This window comes from Camelina sativa, chromosome 1, assembly GCF_000633955.1.
Source record: "Camelina sativa cultivar DH55 chromosome 1, Cs, whole genome shotgun sequence".
NCBI classification, from domain to species: domain Eukaryota; kingdom Viridiplantae; phylum Streptophyta; class Magnoliopsida; order Brassicales; family Brassicaceae; genus Camelina; species Camelina sativa.
This window is the reverse complement of record NC_025685.1, coordinates 1,495,932-1,515,695: the sequence shown is the minus strand read 5'-3', so window position 1 is coordinate 1,515,695 and position 19,764 is coordinate 1,495,932. Positions and strand designations below refer to the sequence as shown.

The 19,764-nt window shown below is 38.5% G+C and overlaps 4 protein-coding genes across 5 annotated transcripts; 3 read left to right on the top strand and 1 right to left on the bottom strand.

Moving 5' to 3' along the window:
• On the top strand, positions 2,720-4,781 carry LOC104704320 (pentatricopeptide repeat-containing protein At3g04760, chloroplastic). The gene has a single exon (XM_010420455.2). The coding sequence runs from the start codon at positions 2,935-2,937 to the stop codon at positions 4,759-4,761; it is 1,827 nt and encodes a 608-aa protein (XP_010418757.1). The 5' UTR covers positions 2,720-2,934; the 3' UTR covers positions 4,762-4,781.
• On the top strand, positions 4,943-7,287 carry LOC104704116 (pentatricopeptide repeat-containing protein At3g04750, mitochondrial-like). Of its 2 annotated transcripts, XM_010420325.2 has the most exons (2): positions 4,943-6,917; positions 7,001-7,287. In XM_010420325.2, coding segments are annotated over exons 1-2 (1,959 nt in total). In that variant the 5' UTR covers positions 4,943-4,959; the 3' UTR covers positions 7,002-7,287. The 2 variants fall into 2 exon arrangements, with proteins under 2 accessions (XP_010418627.1, XP_019099888.1); XM_019244343.1 differs by having other exon boundaries at positions 4,943-7,287.
• Positions 7,382-8,416, top strand: LOC109124962 (pentatricopeptide repeat-containing protein At3g04750, mitochondrial-like). Its single transcript, XM_019244340.1, has 2 exons — positions 7,382-8,039; positions 8,123-8,416. Coding segments are annotated over exons 1-2 (654 nt in total). The 5' UTR covers positions 7,382-7,386; the 3' UTR covers positions 8,124-8,416.
• On the bottom strand, positions 8,476-16,130 carry LOC104704026 (mediator of RNA polymerase II transcription subunit 14-like). Its single transcript, XM_010420178.2, has 8 exons — positions 15,656-16,130; positions 13,820-14,845; positions 13,301-13,398; positions 13,049-13,223; positions 11,722-12,475; positions 10,629-11,641; positions 9,525-10,537; positions 8,476-9,431 (listed from the first exon to the last, which is right to left on the bottom strand). The coding sequence occupies exons 1-8, from the start codon at positions 15,872-15,874 to the stop codon at positions 8,627-8,629; spliced, it is 5,103 nt and encodes a 1,700-aa protein (XP_010418480.1). The 5' UTR covers positions 15,875-16,130; the 3' UTR covers positions 8,476-8,626.

Here is a 19,764-nt window from a genome sequence, read left to right as displayed (position 1 = left end):
TTTTTTTTTTTTTTTTTTTTTTTTTTGGACAGAGAAAAAATATTTAGATTAGCTAGCTATTAACTATTTTCTCTTGAAAAAATTAAACAAATGATCTATAACAACGGTCACTGTTTCACAGCATTAAGTGTAACTCATTTAAAGACTTAAACATCAAGAATGTAACTAGACTTAAACATCAAGAATGTAACTCATTTAAAGAATGATAATCAGCTTTAACAAAAATAATACTATACCAGAAATCAAATATTCAGGCCATAAAAAGTTTCGATCAAATCCCATAATCAAAAAATAATGAGTATAGGTTAGTTAATCATTCACTTTTCTCGAAGATATCAAATTACTTAACATTGTTTAATGACTTGCATGTGATTGGGTAATAGAGGCTTGGTTGGCTAAGCAACCAACGACATAGATATATAACACTATAATAACCAAAAGGTGGAATATAATAAAAGATTTAACTTTGTTAGCCGAAAGTGAAACGGTATCTAAGTATGCGTGTATGAACTCATCCATTAATTACTTAACTGTGTTCCAAATTTTCTAACCAAAAAAAAATTAAATAAACTATGCTTTTCATCATCACACTTTTGCAGTCTTACAGTTCATGGTTCACATGCTAACACCATCCTTAAAGATTAAACTACTATAATTGTCGTATATGATGATGCGAAGTTGCGAACTATATAAATGACTGTACAAGTGAGCACTTTAGAGGGTTATTGCACTTTATAGAGAGTTATTATAAATAATTTTCTTCTGGAGAGACTAATTAAGATCAAAACACTTATGGCTATAAAGAAACCATAATGCAATATTTTTTTTGTCTTTTTTTTTTTGTCTCTCTTCTCTAGTACAGAACGGTTGACAATTCGAACTATGTTGCGCACTGATGAATCTTTGACATATTTGGTTCAGAACATTCATGATAACTTCATTAAACGTTGTGACAATTTGCGAGTGATTAATTACTAATATCACTGACAGTTTGTGATATAGTACAATAGATCATCAACTTATGTTCATGTAATGCAAACAATGACGATCCTCTTGTTGCATACGCATTTAAAATAACAATGTTTGGTTCTTCGATGAGGTTTGCATGTGACTGGTAACTTAAGAGATCCGTGTTAGTTAGCTTGGTGCATGAATATAACCTTGGATGAAAAATAATAAATCTTGTGTCTAATATTATCACCTTCTAAGTATATAGTATTAGAGAATGGTGTTGTATCTGTCAGCATGCGTTGTCTTTAGGCGTGACAATATTCAATTTGCATCTTCTTTTATCCGTAATTAATAACGGGACCACAACAAGTTCATGTTCTCACTTTTGCAACTCCCCAAATGCTTTCTTTGTTTAAACATACAAAATACTTACTAAATCGTTATCAAAATGTAAATATTATTTGATCTTTTCACTTTTCAATTCAAAATTCAAACTAAAGTTCTCTATCTATTTTTACTAAATGCAATATTAATAAGATAGAAATTCTACAATGTTATTGGGATAAATCTATATAGTATATATTATTGGTATGTTAAATTTTTCCCCCATGGGTGAGATAGTGAAATTACATCTATAATGAAATGGGAAAAGATGAGTATAATACAAAAAGTAGATGAAAAATGGTTGTATTGGTTAATAACCTACCATATGTAATATGGAATCATGACCAATTAGGCTTTCTCTTTTTCCTTGATTCATATTTGTATATTTATATGGAAAATAAAATTATAGTCACCTGTATCTTAATAATTTTGCCTTACTATTGTGAGGAACTGAAAGTGTTAATGAAAGAGCTTAAAATTGACATAAATAATTAAGACCGACTAGTAAACATAACTACGGTTTAAGAAACGTATTATGTATAAGAATAATGTTCAAATAATGATTTGATCAGTCACAGATCACACTCATAGGCGTCTTTCTGCATACTACTATATATACCCTCCTTCTCTCTCTCTCTCTATCTCACTACTCACACGAGAAACAAGAAACTAACACAACACACACAAATCCAAGAATACTCACTCGTATCCAAGTATACTCACTCGTATACAGCACACACACAAATCCAAGTATACTCACTCGTATATATGTATGTATATATACCATGCACCAGTAGCAGTTAAGCTGCCAGCATGATCTTGTCTTCCTCTCTTAAGTTTCACATATCTAATTAAGTAGATTAGGATTTTCTATATTTCTTGTTCTTATATAAGATTATATGATCATAGCTTAGAGAGAGAGAGAGAGACTAGGTCATGCTGGTAGCTTCACCTGCTAATGATTGTAGCATGAAGAAGAAGAAGAAGAAGAAGAAGAAGAAGAAGAAGAAGAGGATATACATACTTATATATACTCCTTGACCTTGTAATCCGTCTGACTCAGAAAGAGGGTCTCATGAAAGCGGTATAGAGATTAATTTAGCAGGTAACCTTTATATCTAGAAATATATTTTCCTCAGAAATTTATATATGACGACATTAATTAGATACAAAATGGAGAGTCTCTCTAGTTCAAACGCCGCCGTATCTGCAAAAGTATCTTAAGCCCAAAGTCGAATGTCATCTTATTTCAAACGCCGCCGTTTTGTGTCAACGTAATGTCTTTTGAGACATTGACAAATGTCACTGAAGTACGAAAGTACAAAATTGGATTTTGGGACTCTCTCTTATCCTCAGGAAAAAATATTTAAAAGGATTGCATTGGAGAGATTGCAAAAACGAGTGGTGGGTGTTCCTCCTCTCTGCTCTGTTTTTTTCCCCACTTCTCTCTTCAAAAAATCTTAACTTTTCGCATTATCTCTGCCGTTTTGCGTCTCGATTCTTTTTGTCTGAATTCCCCAATTCACTCTCTGTTTTTTGCCCACAACACAACAGTATCCATCTATCTTTCCATGAAAAATCGAGACTTTTATCTAGAAGATGACTCCATTCTCCTCTGAACTCGTTGGTTTCACCATCCCTTTCTACTCCAAAACTCAGAAACACTGTTCAAATTCTTCTCGCGGACTGCTACTACTATCTCACAATCGAACCTCCCTCTTAAGCTTCTCAAACTCTAACCCTAACCACGACAATGTTCATAAATCCTTTTCATCTTCAGGGGCGAGAAATCTTCAAGCCGCCACAACACAAGACGCAACAGTTCCCACAGAACGAAGACAACAACAACAACAAACCCATTCACATTCTCTCGGGTTTAGAGACACCCAGATGCTCAAAATCTTCCATCGATCATGCCGTTCAGGGAACTACATCGAGTCTCTGCACTTACTCGAGAGCATGGTACGTAAAGGTTACAATCCCGATGTGATACTCTGCACTAAGCTCATTAAAGGGTTCTTCACTCTAAGAAACATCCCAAAAGCTGTTAGGGTTATGGAGATTCTCGAGAAATTCGGACAGCCTGATGTTTTTGCTTACAACGCGTTGATTAATGGGTTTTGTAAGATGAATCGAATCGATGATGCTACCAGAGTTCTTGATAGGATGAGAAGCAAAGGTTTTTCGCCAGATACTGTCACTTACAACATAATGATTGGTAGTTTGTGTAGTAGAGGCAAACTTGTTCTTGCTCTGAAGGTTTTGGATCAGCTGTTAAGTGATAACTGTCAACCTACTGTGATTACTTACACGATATTGATCGAAGCAACGATGCTCGAAGGCGGAGTTGATGAAGCGTTGAAGCTTTTGGATGAGATGTTGTCTAGAGGGTTAAAACCGGATATGTTTACTTACAACACAATCATTAGAGGAATGTGTAAAGAAGGGATGGTGGAACGCGCGTTTGAGATGGTTCGGAATCTTGAATTGAGAGGTTGTGAGCCTGATGTGATCTCTTATAACATATTGCTTCGAGCTCTTCTGAATCAAGGGAAATGGGAAGAAGGAGAGAAGCTTATGACTAAGATGTTTTCAGAGAAGTGTGATCCTAATGTTGTGACTTATAGCATTTTGATTACTACTCTATGTCGCGATGGAAAGATCGAAGAAGCGTTGAATCTGCTTAAGCTTATGAAGGAGAAAGGGTTAAGCCCTGATGCTTATAGCTACGATCCTTTGATCGCTGCGTTTTGTAGAGAAGGTAGGTTAGATTTAGCTATTGAGTTCTTGGAAACTATGATCTCGGACGGGTGTTTACCGGACATAGTTAACTACAACACGGTTTTAGCTACATTGTGCAAGAACGGGAAAGCTGATCAAGCGTTGGAGATTTTCGGGAAGCTAGGAGAAGTCGGCTGCTCACCGAACTCGAGCTCTTACAACACCATGTTCAGCGCGTTATGGAGCAGCGGAGATAAGATCAGGGCGTTACATATGATATCAGAGATGGTAACTCACGGGATTGATCCCGATGAGATCACATACAACTCGATGATCTCGTGTCTATGCAGAGAAGGGATGGTGGATGAAGCTTATGATTTATTGGTTGATATGAGGAGCTGTGAGTTTCATCCATCGGTTGTTACATACAACATTGTGCTTTTGGGATTCTGTAAAGCTCATAGGATCGTGGACGCCATCGATGTTTTGGAATCAATGGTGGGAAATGGATGTAGGCCAAACGAAAGTACATATACTGTGCTCATTGAAGGCATTGGATTTGCTGGATATAGAGCAGAAGCAATGGAGTTAGCTAATGATCTTGTTCGTATCGATGCCATTTCTGACTACTCGTTCAAGAGATTGCATAGGACTTTCCCTTTACTTAATGTTTTACAGAGATCTTCTCAGTCATTTGGTCATTAATAAGTGAACATGTTATGTTATTGTTTTTGATAATGTCTGTGATGAATCAGAAGCAGACATAACCTATTAATTTAGTATTGTGTAACTTGTAAGCGATTTATTCTGTAAAAATAAAAAAAAATAAAACTACACTTGAAATGTTCGTTAGACCATATAAGCTGTAATGTGAAGTAGCTTTGTTTGTTCCCCAGCTCTACTATGTTGGGTCGTCGGGTAATTCGATTGTTTGCCACAGAGACTGGGAGCAAGAAGACATGGGATCCTGTTCAATGCCTTCAGTTCAATCACCCATCTCTTGTTCTGCTCGAGAATTGCAATTCCAGGAATCAGTTCAAGCAGGTTTTGGCACAGATCATGCGTTTCAATCTCATCGGCGATACGTTTCCAATGAGCCGTCTTATCTTGTTCTCGGCTATCACATATCCAGAGAACATCGACTTCGCGAAGCTTCTGTTTCTTAATTTCACTCCAAACCCCAATGTTTTTGTTTGCAACACAATGATCTCTGCTGTTTCGAGCTCCAAAAAGGAATGCTTTGGTCTGTATGGTTCTATGATTAGGCACCGTGTTTCTCCGGACAGGCAAACGTTTCTCTACCTCATGAAAGCTTCGAGCTTTCTGTCGGAAGTGAAGCAGATCCATTGCCATATCATTGTTTCTGGGTGTTTGTCTCTTGGGAATAATTACCTGTGGAATTATCTGGTTAAGTTATACATGGAGTTGGGGAGTTTTGGTTTTGCAGAGAAGGTGTTTGATATAATGCCTGAGCCAGATGTCTGCTCTTTTACCGTTATGATTGTTTGTTATGCCAAGAAGGGTTTTAGTTTAGAGGCTCTGGAACTTTATTATAAGATGGTTGGTGATGGTATTGAACCTGATGACCACGCAGTGTTGGGGCTTCTTGTTTGTTCTGGTCATTTATCAGATATTAGGCTTGGGAAGGGAGTTCATGGTTGGATTGAGAGGAGGAGACCATGTCATTCATCTAATTTGATTCTGAGCAATGCTCTTTTAGACATGTATTTCAAATGCAAAGAACCTGGTCTTGCAAAAAGAGCTTTTGATGCGATGATGAAGAAAGACATGCGTTCTTGGAACACCATGGTTGGTGGGTTTGTTAGGCTTGGAGACATGAAAGCTGCTCAGGCTGTTTTTGATCAGATGCCCAAAAGGGATCTTGTTTCTTGGAATACTCTGCTTTTTGGTTACTCGAAGAAGGGATACGACCAAAGAGCCGTTAGAGGATTGTTCTATGAAATGATGGTTGCAGAGAAGGTCAAACCAGACCGTGTCAGTATGGTTAGTTTGATAAGTGGTGCAGCAAACAATGGAGATCTGAGCCATGGAAGATGGGTGCATGGTTTATTGATCCGTCTGCAACTGAAAGGTGATGCCTTTCTGAGTTCTGCTCTGATAGATATGTACTGCAAATGTGGTATCATTAAGCGGGCTTTCATGGTTTTCAAGACAGCTACCGAAAAAGATGTCGCCCTATGGACATCAATGATTACTGGGTTAGCCTTCCATGGAAATGGCCAACAAGCTCTGCAATTATTCGAAAGAATGCAAGAAGAAGGCGTGATGCCAAACAAAGTCACTCTGCTCGCTGTCCTAACAGCTTGCAGTCATAATGGACTCGTGGAGGAAGGGCTACACGTTTTCAACCACATGAAGGAGAAATTCGGCTTTGACCCTGAAACTGAACATTACGGAAGCCTTGTGGATCTGTTGTGTAGGGCAGGGAGAGTAGAGGAAGCTAAAGCCTTAATGCTACAGAAGATGCCAATGAAACCAACTCAGTCAATGTGGGGGTCAATCTTAAGCACTTGTCGGGGAGGTGAAGACATTGAAACCGCAGAGATGGCTTTAACAGAATTGCTTAAGTTGGAACCTGAAAAAGAAGGCGGATACGTTTTGTTGTCAAATTTATATGCAACCGTTGGACGATGGGGATATTCAGACAAGACAAGAGAAGCAATGGAGAGTCGCGGAGTAAAGAAGAGTGCAGGATATAGTAGTGTAGTTGGAGTAGGGGGAATTCATAGCTTTGTGGCTGCAGAGAAACAAAACCATCCAAGGTGGTTGGAGATAAAAGGAATATTGCAGCATCTGCATGATGAAATGAAGTCAAAAAATTGGATCTCTTGGACTTGTTGGTAAAGTAGATCAATTAGCCATCTAAGCATCTGAGAGAGCATGCATCATAGAGGATATTTCTGACTAAAGCGTGATTTCGCAGATGAAAGCTCCGACGAGAACAAACGCCGGTGCTGGTTGGCTTACTGTGGGTGGAAAAAAAAATCATCCTCCTTAAAAGAGATATCGCTTCATTTGGATCAGCCTTATCATCAGTCAATTCACAGACAGTGCTGACAACAATATCCATAAAAAAGTTCTGTATTTGAAGATGAAGTTAGCGAAGGAAAAGTGGTAAACTCAAGAAGCCGTATCTAATGTTACTATATTATCACATACTTAACTGTCAATGTGAAGTTTTCTGAACTTAAGATCGTTATTAATTGTGAACCTGGCTAATGTTTTGTTCTTTGGTAAATCAATAATTTCTCTCTTTTGTCTTTGATTGGTAACACATTGAGACAAAACCTCTTTNCCCTATGGACATCAATGATTACTGGGTTAGCCTTCCATGGAAATGGCCAACAAGCTCTGCAATTATTCGAAAGAATGCAAGAAGAAGGCGTGATGCCAAACAAAGTCACTCTGCTCGCTGTCCTAACAGCTTGCAGTCATAATGGACTCGTGGAGGAAGGGCTACACGTTTTCAACCACATGAAGGAGAAATTCGGCTTTGACCCTGAAACTGAACATTACGGAAGCCTTGTGGATCTGTTGTGTAGGGCAGGGAGAGTAGAGGAAGCTAAAGCCTTAATGCTACAGAAGATGCCAATGAAACCAACTCAGTCAATGTGGGGGTCAATCTTAAGCACTTGTCGGGGAGGTGAAGACATTGAAACCGCAGAGATGGCTTTAACAGAATTGCTTAAGTTGGAACCTGAAAAAGAAGGCGGATACGTTTTGTTGTCAAATTTATATGCAACCGTTGGACGATGGGGATATTCAGACAAGACAAGAGAAGCAATGGAGAGTCGCGGAGTAAAGAAGAGTGCAGGATATAGTAGTGTAGTTGGAGTAGGGGGAATTCATAGCTTTGTGGCTGCAGAGAAACAAAACCATCCAAGGTGGTTGGAGATAAAAGGAATATTGCAGCATCTGCATGATGAAATGAAGTCAAAAAATTGGATCTCTTGGACTTGTTGGTAAAGTAGATCAATTAGCCATCTAAGCATCTGAGAGAGCATGCATCATAGAGGATATTTCTGACTAAAGCGTGATTTCGCAGATGAAAGCTCCGACGAGAACAAACGCCGGTGCTGGTTGGCTTACTGTGGGTGGAAAAAAAAATCATCCTCCTTAAAAGAGATATCGCTTCATTTGGATCAGCCTTATCATCAGTCAATTCACAGACAGTGCTGACAACAATATCCATAAAAAAGTTCTGTATTTGAAGATGAAGTTAGCGAAGGAAAAGTGGTAAACTCAAGAAGCCGTATCTAATGTTACTATATTATCACATACTTAACTGTCAATGTGAAGTTTTCTGAACTTAAGATCGTTATTAATTGTGAACCTGGCTAATGTTTTGTTCTTTGGTAAATCAATAATTTCTCTCTTTTGTCTTTGATTGGTAACACATTGAGACAAAACCTCTTTATACTGGAAAATTCAAAGGCTACAACATGTTTCTAAGTTCCAATAGAAGAAAAAACCAAAAACAAGTCAGCATATTACGTATGTACAGATTAAGATATAAAAATTTCCCAAAACTGACAAGAATTTTACTCCTCTATATGGTAAATTCCTTTTGAAGAGTGTTGTTATTGTTACCATCTCTGAGAACTTGAAGACATAGATGCAATGTTCTCTGGACACTATCTGCAATCAACTTGAGTTTTCCTTGTGTCAAATCTCCTGCAGCTGAACCATTGACTTCCACTGTACGACTCACTCTCTGTTTACATTTCTCCCAGTCATCAACTCGTTGCCAACAAGCTCGCCCTCCATGACTTCCCTCCATTCCAAGAAGCGTCAAGCTAGAGTTTTCGCCAAATGTGTATCTTAACCTAACCGATACACAGTACGGTAACCACGCTGCTCCTCCAGCTGCGTTTATATGGGGTATCAGCGCAGGATCAAGAACGACGGTCAACGCAAAGTCAACCGTGTTGTGAGGCCGGTCATAATGGATATTGCTTTTAGCTGCACAATTGTTGTCTAAATCTGTACCGGAATGATTCTCTAGACATAGCTCGATTCGAGGCCTCTGTGCAGGTGCAATCTCTCCAGCTTGTTGTGATTGGGATAATCCTTTTTTCCAAGCTATAAGTTTCAGAAACTCTCTTAAGACCGATATGGGTAATGTGAGCAGTGTTATAAAAGAGGCAACTCTTGAAGCATCGTAAGGTTCTGATGCAACACGGCGGCTGAAATAGTCACAGATTTCTCCAATCTCTGACTGGGTTAACTCCTCTTGAGCAGCAGCAGAAGAACCGTTTTGCTGCTGTTGTTGCTGCTGGTGATGGAATCGCCTTACGCTAAGGACTTGAAGAAGAAGCTGAACTCTATGGACACTCACAGCAAATACATACCCACTACAACAAAAAAAAGGACCATGGTTAAGCATAATCTGACTAATGTATAATAATCACACGTATGATTTGCTCAAGTTTCTTGGTTTGGCTTACCCAACAAAAAAGCGCAAGGCTGGTTGTTCTTGGTCTAAATTCAAGAGAGCGCCTTCGTTATCCTTCAAGATTGAACCTAAGATCTCTCTTAAGAGATCTGGTAACTGAGCAAATAGCCACAGTACTCCAAGATATTTAAGGATACCACGCAAAACCTTTTTAAGAGCCACAAGAGGAACCCACCCTCCGCCATAGCCACCATCATCACCTAAACCAATAATCGCTGTGTTTAATTCGCCTCTTACATGTGCTGGCACAGCAGTGCCTGGTGTTCTACGCACAGGCAATCCTGAGACTAAAGATCCTGAAGCAACACTAGCTACACGATTCATCGCCGCTCTTGACATTGCACTAGAGGGGGAAAAGTTAACTCTGTTCCCACCGTTAACAGTTGGGTTTGCACTGTTGGGATTTGCTGCTCCTTGGCTACTCGTCAAATTCGGTTCTAAACCGTTTAATTCTTGAGCAACATGTTCCATGATGAAAGGTCTGAATTGGGGACATGGCAAGGAGCCTCCAATAGATGCACCACCCTTGGGTGGAGTTGCTGGTTGCAACCAGACTTGATCTCCAGCAAAGCATCTCATGTCCACTGCAAAACGTTTGCGGTATATGATTCTTATCCAATAGGGTCCACGGAGGACTACAGAGACATCAATGGGCAAGAGTGAGCTTGGAACGATTCCAGGTCCACTTCTCCCTGCAGCTGCTAGCATTGCAACTCCATGGAAACTACCACCGAGTGGGCTTGCAGCAGAAGGCGCAACAGTATTTCCTGAAATTGTAGAGGCAGACTGGCCAACAGCATTAGGTGCTGCTAGAGTTGAAGGAGTTTGTTGTATCTGATTTGATTGTCTTGAAGACGCTGTAGCGGGTACAACAGGCATGCCAGTGGTAGTACTAGCTCTGGCAGGGCGAGTAGCGGCAGCTAATGCATGCAAAGGCCCAGCAGTAAGGCGAATGCAGTCCAATAGAGATTCTACCTCCGCTCCATTTATGAAATCCTCCAAGAACTGTACAAGAATAACTCATAATGAGAAAAGGTAAACCAGTCAGAATATATATATCCCCTGAAAAGAGTAACTTTTAAGTTAAACAACTCACCTTCGTATGCGGCCAGAGTTGGTCAGGGGATACATGCATGGTGCATCCATCTTTACCTGATTCCCACTCGACAACAAAGCGCGCCAAAACGCCTGAACCAAAGCTAAACCACAGGCTTGTTAATCCCACTGCCTCAATCTTGAAGGCTCTCCATCTATCAACTGGCTCACCACTGCCTTTCCCTCCAGCCGGCCCTTTAATAGCAGGAATACCAGCGCATTCTTCTGTTTTTTCATCTGCCTTTATACCAAGTAGTTTCCGCATACCAAGAGAAAACATTCTAGCATTTGAAAGCCTCTGTATGTCCGCCACAAGCTTCTTTATACTATCGGCTTCTACAGATTGATAGCTCAGAACAACACCTTCAGGGTCATAACGGATATGGGAATCAACATCAGATGAGTTCGCAATGTGAACTTCACCTCCCCACGGTGTGGTTTTACTTCCCTTCTGAAGTTCCCAGAGATCCCTGAAATGTTGGTCATTTATTTTCACATCCCAACACATGCTTCCAGGTCTACCAAGCTGCAAGCATATATGTTGCCAAGAATCATTTTTAGCAAATGGAAGACGGAACCATATATCTGAAAATGCATCTCTAAGTCCCACTTCCTCAACATATTGAATATCCAATGCGTCCATCTGACTTGTTAGTTTGGCATGCTTTAGGGATAGCGAAGAATGCCTGACAACATGAAGAAGAGCATAGACAAAAACGCTTGAAGGTGCATTCCCCTTGTTTGCTTCAGCTATAAGATTCCCATAGCTGCATCCAATAGTTTTTGTTGAAGTTGTCATGGCAGTGGATAAGGTCTGTGATGTAGGGCTCCAACTCTTCACTAATTCACTCTGTGATTCGGAGATTTTTATTCTCTTATTGGGAGTAGCTACACCTTGCACTCCCAGGAGTGATGGGATCAATCTTAGCAAATCTGAAACTGAACGTTTCCGGGACTTCTGGCCTTTTCTTGACAAAGGACTATCAGACGAAGTTGCAAGATCAGCAGTTTGAGCTGCAAATAACATAAATTAGGAATTCCGATATTATGAAAGTTCTATGAAAGGAAAAATAGGCTATGGAAAAGGTTCTTACATACGGGAAGAGGTGACAATGAAGATTCAGTGACCAGTCTAGAGCCTGAATCATAGACTCCATTCCCAGCAGATAGGGAAGGAGACTGTATCATGGATAACTCCTGCTCAGATTTGGAGATGGCTGTCTTCTTGATAGCTGAACCTTTCCCAGGGGGAGATGATAGCATATTAAAAGACCCAGATTGTAAGGGACCCTGCAGATTATACAAGGAATCTGAATGATAGCTAGTCAACATTGGATCTTTTCCAGGGCCGTTAACAACAGAGAAATTCTTGGGAACTGAGCCATGCCCATCACTTGAGACCAGAGACGTTGTCCCTTTCTGAAGTCCAAAGACGTCATCTACAATGCTAGAGAAACTCAACTGGCTTCCACTCATTTCTGTCAAAGCCTCGTCAACCAATCCAGGGTGACGGTGTCCAGATGCTTGATTTATAGCCTCAGTATCTGAGAATGAAGATACAAATTTAACCACATCGGATGTAATCAAGTTAAGATCATCTTCGAGAATCCGTATCTGCCCAATATCAATCTTCTTAACTCGCAATATATTGCTCGGATCATTGAAAGACTGAGGTTGTCCTGAACCAACCATCTGAGTTTCCACTAATTTGAACAATGGTGTGAAGTCCTTCTCGAGCTCCATGAGCATGTGAGAGCTTTCACAGTCGGGGAATCCCAAAGTAAGAATGCTTGACCCATCCAAGAGGCTTTTAGGAACTTTGCTTGTACCAAAACCATGTTCATATACCTGCATTAAACAAGAAGGTCAATACTCACAATTCCAAAAGTGAACTTAAAACAACAAGCTGAGGCAAAAATATTACTACCTCAAGACCCAAAAATTTGCCAATGGCAGCAAAAAAATGCAAAATGCTTTTGCTTCTCATGTTGATGAAGGCGTCAACTGCACTTATACTTCCTTGATTTAACGCATCTTCAAATTCTTCCAAGATGGAGGGGGTCAATATACTCTTGGATGACTGAAGAAGAAACCGGCCAGACCTGCAATCATTAGTATATAATCAGGAAGGCCAGGCTAAAATAAGAGATTTCTCAATATAAAAATGTAAATAATATACCTTATATTTATCCCCAGTGTGAAAAATGATGATCCATAGGCTCGGACACGTAAGACCTCTGGCTCTACTTGTTCTTTAGAATCTACCACGGTACCTCCCTAAAAGGAGGAGAAAATTCAATAAAAATTTAAGATCGTCAATAGTAAGAGATATATGGCNATACCTGCATTAAACAAGAAGGTCAATACTCACAATTCCAAAAGTGAACTTAAAACAACAAGCTGAGGCAAAAATATTACTACCTCAAGACCCAAAAATTTGCCAATGGCAGCAAAAAAATGCAAAATGCTTTTGCTTCTCATGTTGATGAAGGCGTCAACTGCACTTATACTTCCTTGATTTAACGCATCTTCAAATTCTTCCAAGATGGAGGGGGTCAATATACTCTTGGATGACTGAAGAAGAAACCGGCCAGACCTGCAATCATTAGTATATAATCAGGAAGGCCAGGCTAAAATAAGAGATTTCTCAATATAAAAATGTAAATAACATACCTTATATTTATCCCCAGTGTGAAAAATGATGATCCATAGGCTCGGACACGTAAGACCTCTGGCTCTACTTGTTCTTTAGAATCTACCACGGTACCTCCCTAAAAGGAGGAGAAAATTCAATAAAAATTTAAGATCGTCAATAGTAAGAGATATATGGCCTGAGCTAAAAGAAGCTAGGCCATAGAACATGTGCATTGTAGAAAATTCGCTACTTTTGACAACTGAAATTGTGCAAAAAGAATATAGCTTATCAAACCTAAGTTCCACCATCGCTGAATAAACTTGCAATTAAAGCTTAATGTCATGTTCTCTAGCATGAAACAATGGCAAACTTAGTAAGGGATTTGTCTGAACACAGTGGTAAGCGAACAAGGTATGCATCAGAAAACAGAAATCTGGCTATTGACATTCAAGAGAACTTAGTGTCCAACTAGTGTTAAAGTACCTCTAACCTGGGCTTAAACTGAATTTTCAAAAACCCAAATATCCAAAATTAAGCTAAACTCAACTCTTTTTTACCTCAATACCAGGCTCATCCAGGAGCGCCTGAAGAATGACATCACTAGGAGCTCGGCAAATTCTAGCATTCCTCAAAAGCTCTTTTTGAATTTCAAGAAGACGGGTATATCTATTACAGCATATCGCTTTAAGCAGAAGCATCTCCACGTCAATGCAACTCTGATCGAGGGAAAACTTGGCTTCCTTTCTAGTAAGTGGGTCAATTACAAATGTGTTGTGGGAACACTTAATCTGGAGATCTGACCCTGGTTCAATTTTAATGAATGAACCAGAATTTTTTTCAGAGTCGGACCAGTACATAAGTTTCACTCCTGGCGTTCGAAGACTAACAGAATCTGCCTCTCCTTCTTGGTTCGCTGGTGTGGTGCCGGTATCCGAAATTAAGTCGAATCGAATTGCATCTTTCCATCTCCCCTGAAGAAGAGCTCGGACCTGCCTTATGACTGTGTCCATGACAATGGCAACGCACAGCTCATGGAGCACCGTGTATAATATTGTGAATGGATTTTCTGCCACGGACATTCGACGCTCTAAATCATCTCCAAGTATATGCCGTCTTGTCACTTCGAGTTTAATGGGGCCACTTCTTTCACCAACAAGCAGATCCAAATGCAATATCCTCCACATGGATAGGTACCCACGGTAACCAAGAGTAACAAGAACCTTAAATTCCCCGTCGACGGATAAGGTAACTGTACCTTTAGAAATTTTCACCTCTGTTATTTCTTTTGGAAGTGTGATTTCAAGAAGTTTGGAACGGACAAGTACCTCCAGCTTTCTTAGAGCTGGTTTCTGTTGATGCTCATCCAAAGAGCTCTGCATTCCCACATCGTCTAGACACTTTGGCAAGCGCTGATACGAACCTGTCAGCAAAATCTCAACAGCAGAGGGAACATCATAGACAGGGGCGCGAGCTTGCTGTAGACCTTCATGCATGAAAAACAGTGAATCCGCAGCTTGTGTGAAGCACATATCATGAGCGGATAATGTGCTCTCAAGGTCTTGAAAGTAATTTATAAGAGGAACCTGCAGCCAAGGAGGTGAAGCCAAAAGTGAATAAGCGGCTAAACAAAATTTCGAGTACTTACTTACTCTGTAACAATCGTAAGCACAAGCAAGCATCGATAATCAAGAAAATCTTAAAACTTAAAAAAATGTAACGTTGAACTTAAAGTAGCTGCCTTATAATTTCACGGAGACACTAGACCCCAAATTTTCTTATAATATGAACAATTAACAAAAACGCGTGATAAACCTACTTGGAATGTGAAGTTCCATGGAACTTTGTCTCTAACTAGCACAAAATCTACTAAACAGTAGAGACTACATAAATTTTTAAAGACTAGTCGACGATTTTCCAACCAGACGCACCAACCTAACAGTATGCCAAACAGTCTACTGATGGTGTATATGGAGAAAGTGAACTAAACCAAGGGTAAAGTTCTTAGCTTTTATGCACTCCGTAAGCAAGCAGCTAGAAAACTAAACTAACACTAGAAGTAAGAAACGCTGCAACTTTATGGAAAAACATTGGCTCAATCAATATGCCAGAGTTATTAAAAAGGATAAATTCAAACAATTTCAATGAGACACACAAACGCCAAAGAGTGGCATGAATGGGATTGCCCGTTCATTGCCAATCCATCACTTGTAGAGAAAAAAAATCCCAGTGAACTAATTTCAAAACTATACTAATGGGAAAAGGTGTTCAAAACTCTAAGATCTTAAACAATAACCCTAATCTTGCAACATATCAGATATGCCAATCCAAGAAAGGTTCCAACTTTTCACTTGGGGCAAAAAAAAGAAAAAGGATTGGGAGAAAGGGAAAGAAACCTGTTTACACCACTTGGCGAGAGCATTGAGGCGGAGCATACGTTGCTGAGTCTTAACGACATACTTGAGGAGGCTAAACTTCTTATCAGTATCAGAAAGCTCCGTCGTCTTAGACTTATCCACAAGTTCCTGAAGAGAAAGGTACGAGTCCCCCGCGGCTCCACTAAAAAGAGCGGAGAAATCCACCGTCTCTTGCCCTGACTCCGCCATCGCGGACATTGAAACAAAATCCCCACCGCCCGATTCAGAAACCTGGGAGATCCACAATTCGATTAAAAATTAGGGTTTTTTTTTTCTTTGGTTCTCTCCTCCGGCTTCCACCCCACCCACGACAACCCAATACGCGCACAAAGCTTCTCTCTTTCCAGCAATTCGGATTTGATTCGGACAAGAGAGAAAGAGAGAAAAGGGTTTAAAAATTGAAAAGGCGGAGGGTGGTCTCAGGGAAGAGATGAAGGCAACGTTGAACGGACGATGAAAGAATGAAAAATCTTTTTTTTTTTTTTGTGGTGGGTCTCTCTTTTATCCACGTAAGCAGTAAGTCACTATAATAACTGTACATAGTTATTTATTTTTTACCATCATAATCATTTGAAAAGTTAATTAAGTAGTACTAGTATAAGTTTATCATCAATGCATATTACTCTAGTACGATGATAAATGGTTGATGTAGTTGTTGATATTGGCCGTGATCGGTAAAAAGGCTAAACATTTTTTCGTAAACAAATCCCAAGAAGCACTTTTTATCTTATCTAACTCATGCTTAGGAAACTGTAAAAATGTACGAAAATCTCAATTTTGTTACACAAAATAAACATCCAATTTTTCAATTTGTAGAACCAACTTGAGACTTTGGTATGAGGCTTCTAATCGTTATTTTTTTCCCCACGAAACAATAGTAACAGACTATCTAGTAGAAGGGTTTTGTGAAGTTTGAATGGGTAGCAAGGCCTTCTCACTTGTCCAACTGATTTATATTATGTTGGGCAGCAACTAGAATGTTTTATGTATATTCTTCGATTCCAATGCCAAGAAAGGCCTAGCCATGTATTCTAAAAGTTGTCTATAAAAGATTTTGACAAACTTGTCTATAATTTTTTGTGTATTTTAAATTTTATTAGTTTATGAATTATGATGTTTAATTGCAAATTAATGGTGTTAGAAAATAACTTTAATAGAAAAATGTTTTTCACTTCCTAGTAGTATTGGAAAAATATGACACCTAATCTATTGCTATATTATACTTATCAAGTTCATATATGTAGAAGTAAAGTTTTAGTATTACACTATTACTCTGACCACATGCAATATGCATAACTAAAAAAGCTTTTGACTACTTTGTCCAAAAAAGGACTACTTATAAAAGAATTCTATAGGTCCATTTTCTACCAGTCAATTCAACATCCTATCGTAATCTCCTTTCAAGTAAATAAAAAAATAAAAATGAAGACAAAATCGTAGTTTTGAATAGACCAAATTATACATTCCTTTCATATTTATTTTAACAAATATACACACGTAGGTTTATGCTAATATTCGTAGCATGTGTGTTCCTAAGCAACATGAACATGAAGGTTGAAAAAATAATTGGGTTATTAGCTAGGTATCCAGGAATGGGACATGATATCCCTTGTGATCCTCATCGGATCATCCTACGCACGAACACCCGGTGAATCCTTACACACGGGGATGTATAATATCACACAGATGTCGTCGCGGTGGTGGCGGTCCACCTTCACCTGTTTCTAGGAAGATGTTAATATAATTAGGTCTATTTATATTAACCAGTTCCCATGAATAAATCCATGGTTTTGCTTGTGTTTCACTTTAAGCCGTGCATCAGTGCATGTTTATCCCATCGTGTATGTATTGCAGCATTACATATACTGATAATACAATATTATAGACAACCGATGAAATGTTTATCATTCAGTTTTATTCGATTAATTGCTTAGCTGAATTAAAACAAAAACTAACACCAGCATTTTGTTAGTATTAATTAAAAAATATATATATAAACTAATACTCAACCAAAAACCAGAGTGAATATATTAATTAAAGTTAAAGATAGTGAATCACAACTAATCTCTTGCACTATGGGTAAAGAATTAATATTCTCAATCTTTCGACAAGAAACAAAATTTTGGTAGTAGTATGTCCAAACCAAACCATCGTATCCATATGGATGAGGATGTGAGATGGTTATAATAACCAGATGCGATGCGAACGTTCAGGTACAACATGTCCGGGTTTAAGAAATCTTCTGAACTATTTTTGAAAAAATATTAGTAGTATTTAACAATTCTGATGTCAGAGATCAAACGGCGAATTATAAGTTTTGCAAAAGTTACTTTTGATGTATCTGACAGATATGAATGTTTGTAGTTAATACTCTTTCAGTTTTATTGGAAAAATAAATGTGAGAAAAATTGGAAGAGGTGTGTGTAGTTTGCAAGGACACGGTAAGGTTGGGGAAGACGTTGACATCGTTAAGACGATCAGAGGCACATTTGACTCTATCCATATATTCATGCATTTAATTTAATACTTTGTCGAAGGGTTGCACTGCGCACGTGTGAACCTGTGATGTTATTGGACAGTGAAACACAAGACATGGATTTTTCACTGGACCCAGCCCACACGAGGAGGGTGCATGTATACATCTCTCTATCGCTGCTTATATAGGGGTTGGTGTTTTCAGGCCCAGGTGGACCCATTTATCTCCTCGTCCTCACGTTGGCATGTGACTTTTTTATACGAGAAGGGGTATGTATTATAAACAGTTACGATTTTCGCGATGATCAATATAACAAAAACACCGTAATTAGCAATTTAAATTATAAACTTATTGGCATGTAGATTAAGATGAAGTCGTTGTCAATTTGGCCTTCATTATTTTTAGAATAGATTCTTCCATCGTAATCATGCATGGACACGATGATGATGTTTAGCAATAAATGATGTTGACGATCATTATGCTATATATGTTATTCTACTTTGTTATGTTTTAATAAATTTCCAATGAGCAATTTAATTATCTATTGACGCTAATATTATTATGCTCCTTCGCGAAAATGCTAGTAGCCTTGTAAATGGGGTTGACGACATGGGCATGACATGTCCCGCCATACCCGCATGGTTGACCATTTACGAGAAAAAAAAAAAATTGTGTAATACAGTATCATTAAAACTCGCCAGTCTTTTGCCTTCTATATGATTTTAAGGCTTTTTCTCATTTACGTAATCGCGTTTGATCGAAAAGAGGACTTTTTTTTCTTTCTTAACACCCTGATTGACATGTTGATATAATGAAACAGAAACTGAATTATATATATATATATATATATATTTTTTCAATATGTAAAAACTTGTGTGCTCGAAATATTGTATATATAGATACCCCTCAATCCTCATATCATACCGCACTAACAGATCATTATCGAATAATGATCATGATTGCGCGTGACAAAATGATGAGAAAGTAATTAGACTGTTTAATAGCTAATCTTCAAAACTACGAAAAGTATTTAGATTATTTTACAGTGGTTATGACTTATGAGGATCTGATGTCTTTTATTTCTCTCAGCCAATAAGATTCCTTTAGTTCTATGATTTTCATTCAAAAAATTACCACGTCAACTGTACTTAACCACTGTTGAATAGTTTCATGTTTTGGCCTTTCCCACCGAAGATTTAATCCATTAATAGACATAATAGTATAATACTAAGAATTAGTTAGCATTAAATAAACCCTTTCTTTTTTTTTTCAATCAAGACATTTGCATTAGGTTAAGTGATTCCCAACGTTATACTATTTCCAGCCTAATCATATCGATCGGAAGGAATGTTTCCTAATCACATTTATAATAGAAATAACTAATCATGTTTAATTTAATTATTCATAATTTATTGAATAACATAACCCCTAATTTTATATTGACTTCAATAATCCATAAACTTAAGTAGAGCCGAGACAGATGCACATGGGAAGTAGAGTACGAAAACGCTATGGCAGACCAGGACTTTTAGTTTATCTAAAACTTCAAAAATTTGATTTATTTTCTATTATTATTGTTTTTTGTCGGCTCGGCAATTTATATAATTATGAG

Coding starts and splice junctions, on each gene's coding strand:
- LOC104704320 (XM_010420455.2), top strand. CDS start 2,935: ATGACTCCATTCTCCTCTGAACTCGTTGGTTTCACCATCCCTTTCTAC.
- LOC104704116 (XM_019244343.1), top strand. CDS start 4,960: ATGTTGGGTCGTCGGGTAATTCGATTGTTTGCCACAGAGACTGGGAGC.
- LOC109124962 (XM_019244340.1), top strand. CDS start 7,387: ATGATTACTGGGTTAGCCTTCCATGGAAATGGCCAACAAGCTCTGCAA.
- LOC104704026 (XM_010420178.2), bottom strand. CDS start 15,874: ATGTCCGCGATGGCGGAGTCAGGGCAAGAGACGGTGGATTTCTCCGCT. Junction 13,224..13,300: donor ACACTGGGGATAAATATAAG/GTATGTTATTTA, acceptor TAATGATTGCAG/GTCTGGCCGGTTTCTTCTTC. Junction 11,642..11,721: donor ATTGTCACCTCTTCCCGTAT/GTAAGAACCTTT, acceptor TGTTATTTGCAG/CTCAAACTGCTGATCTTGCA.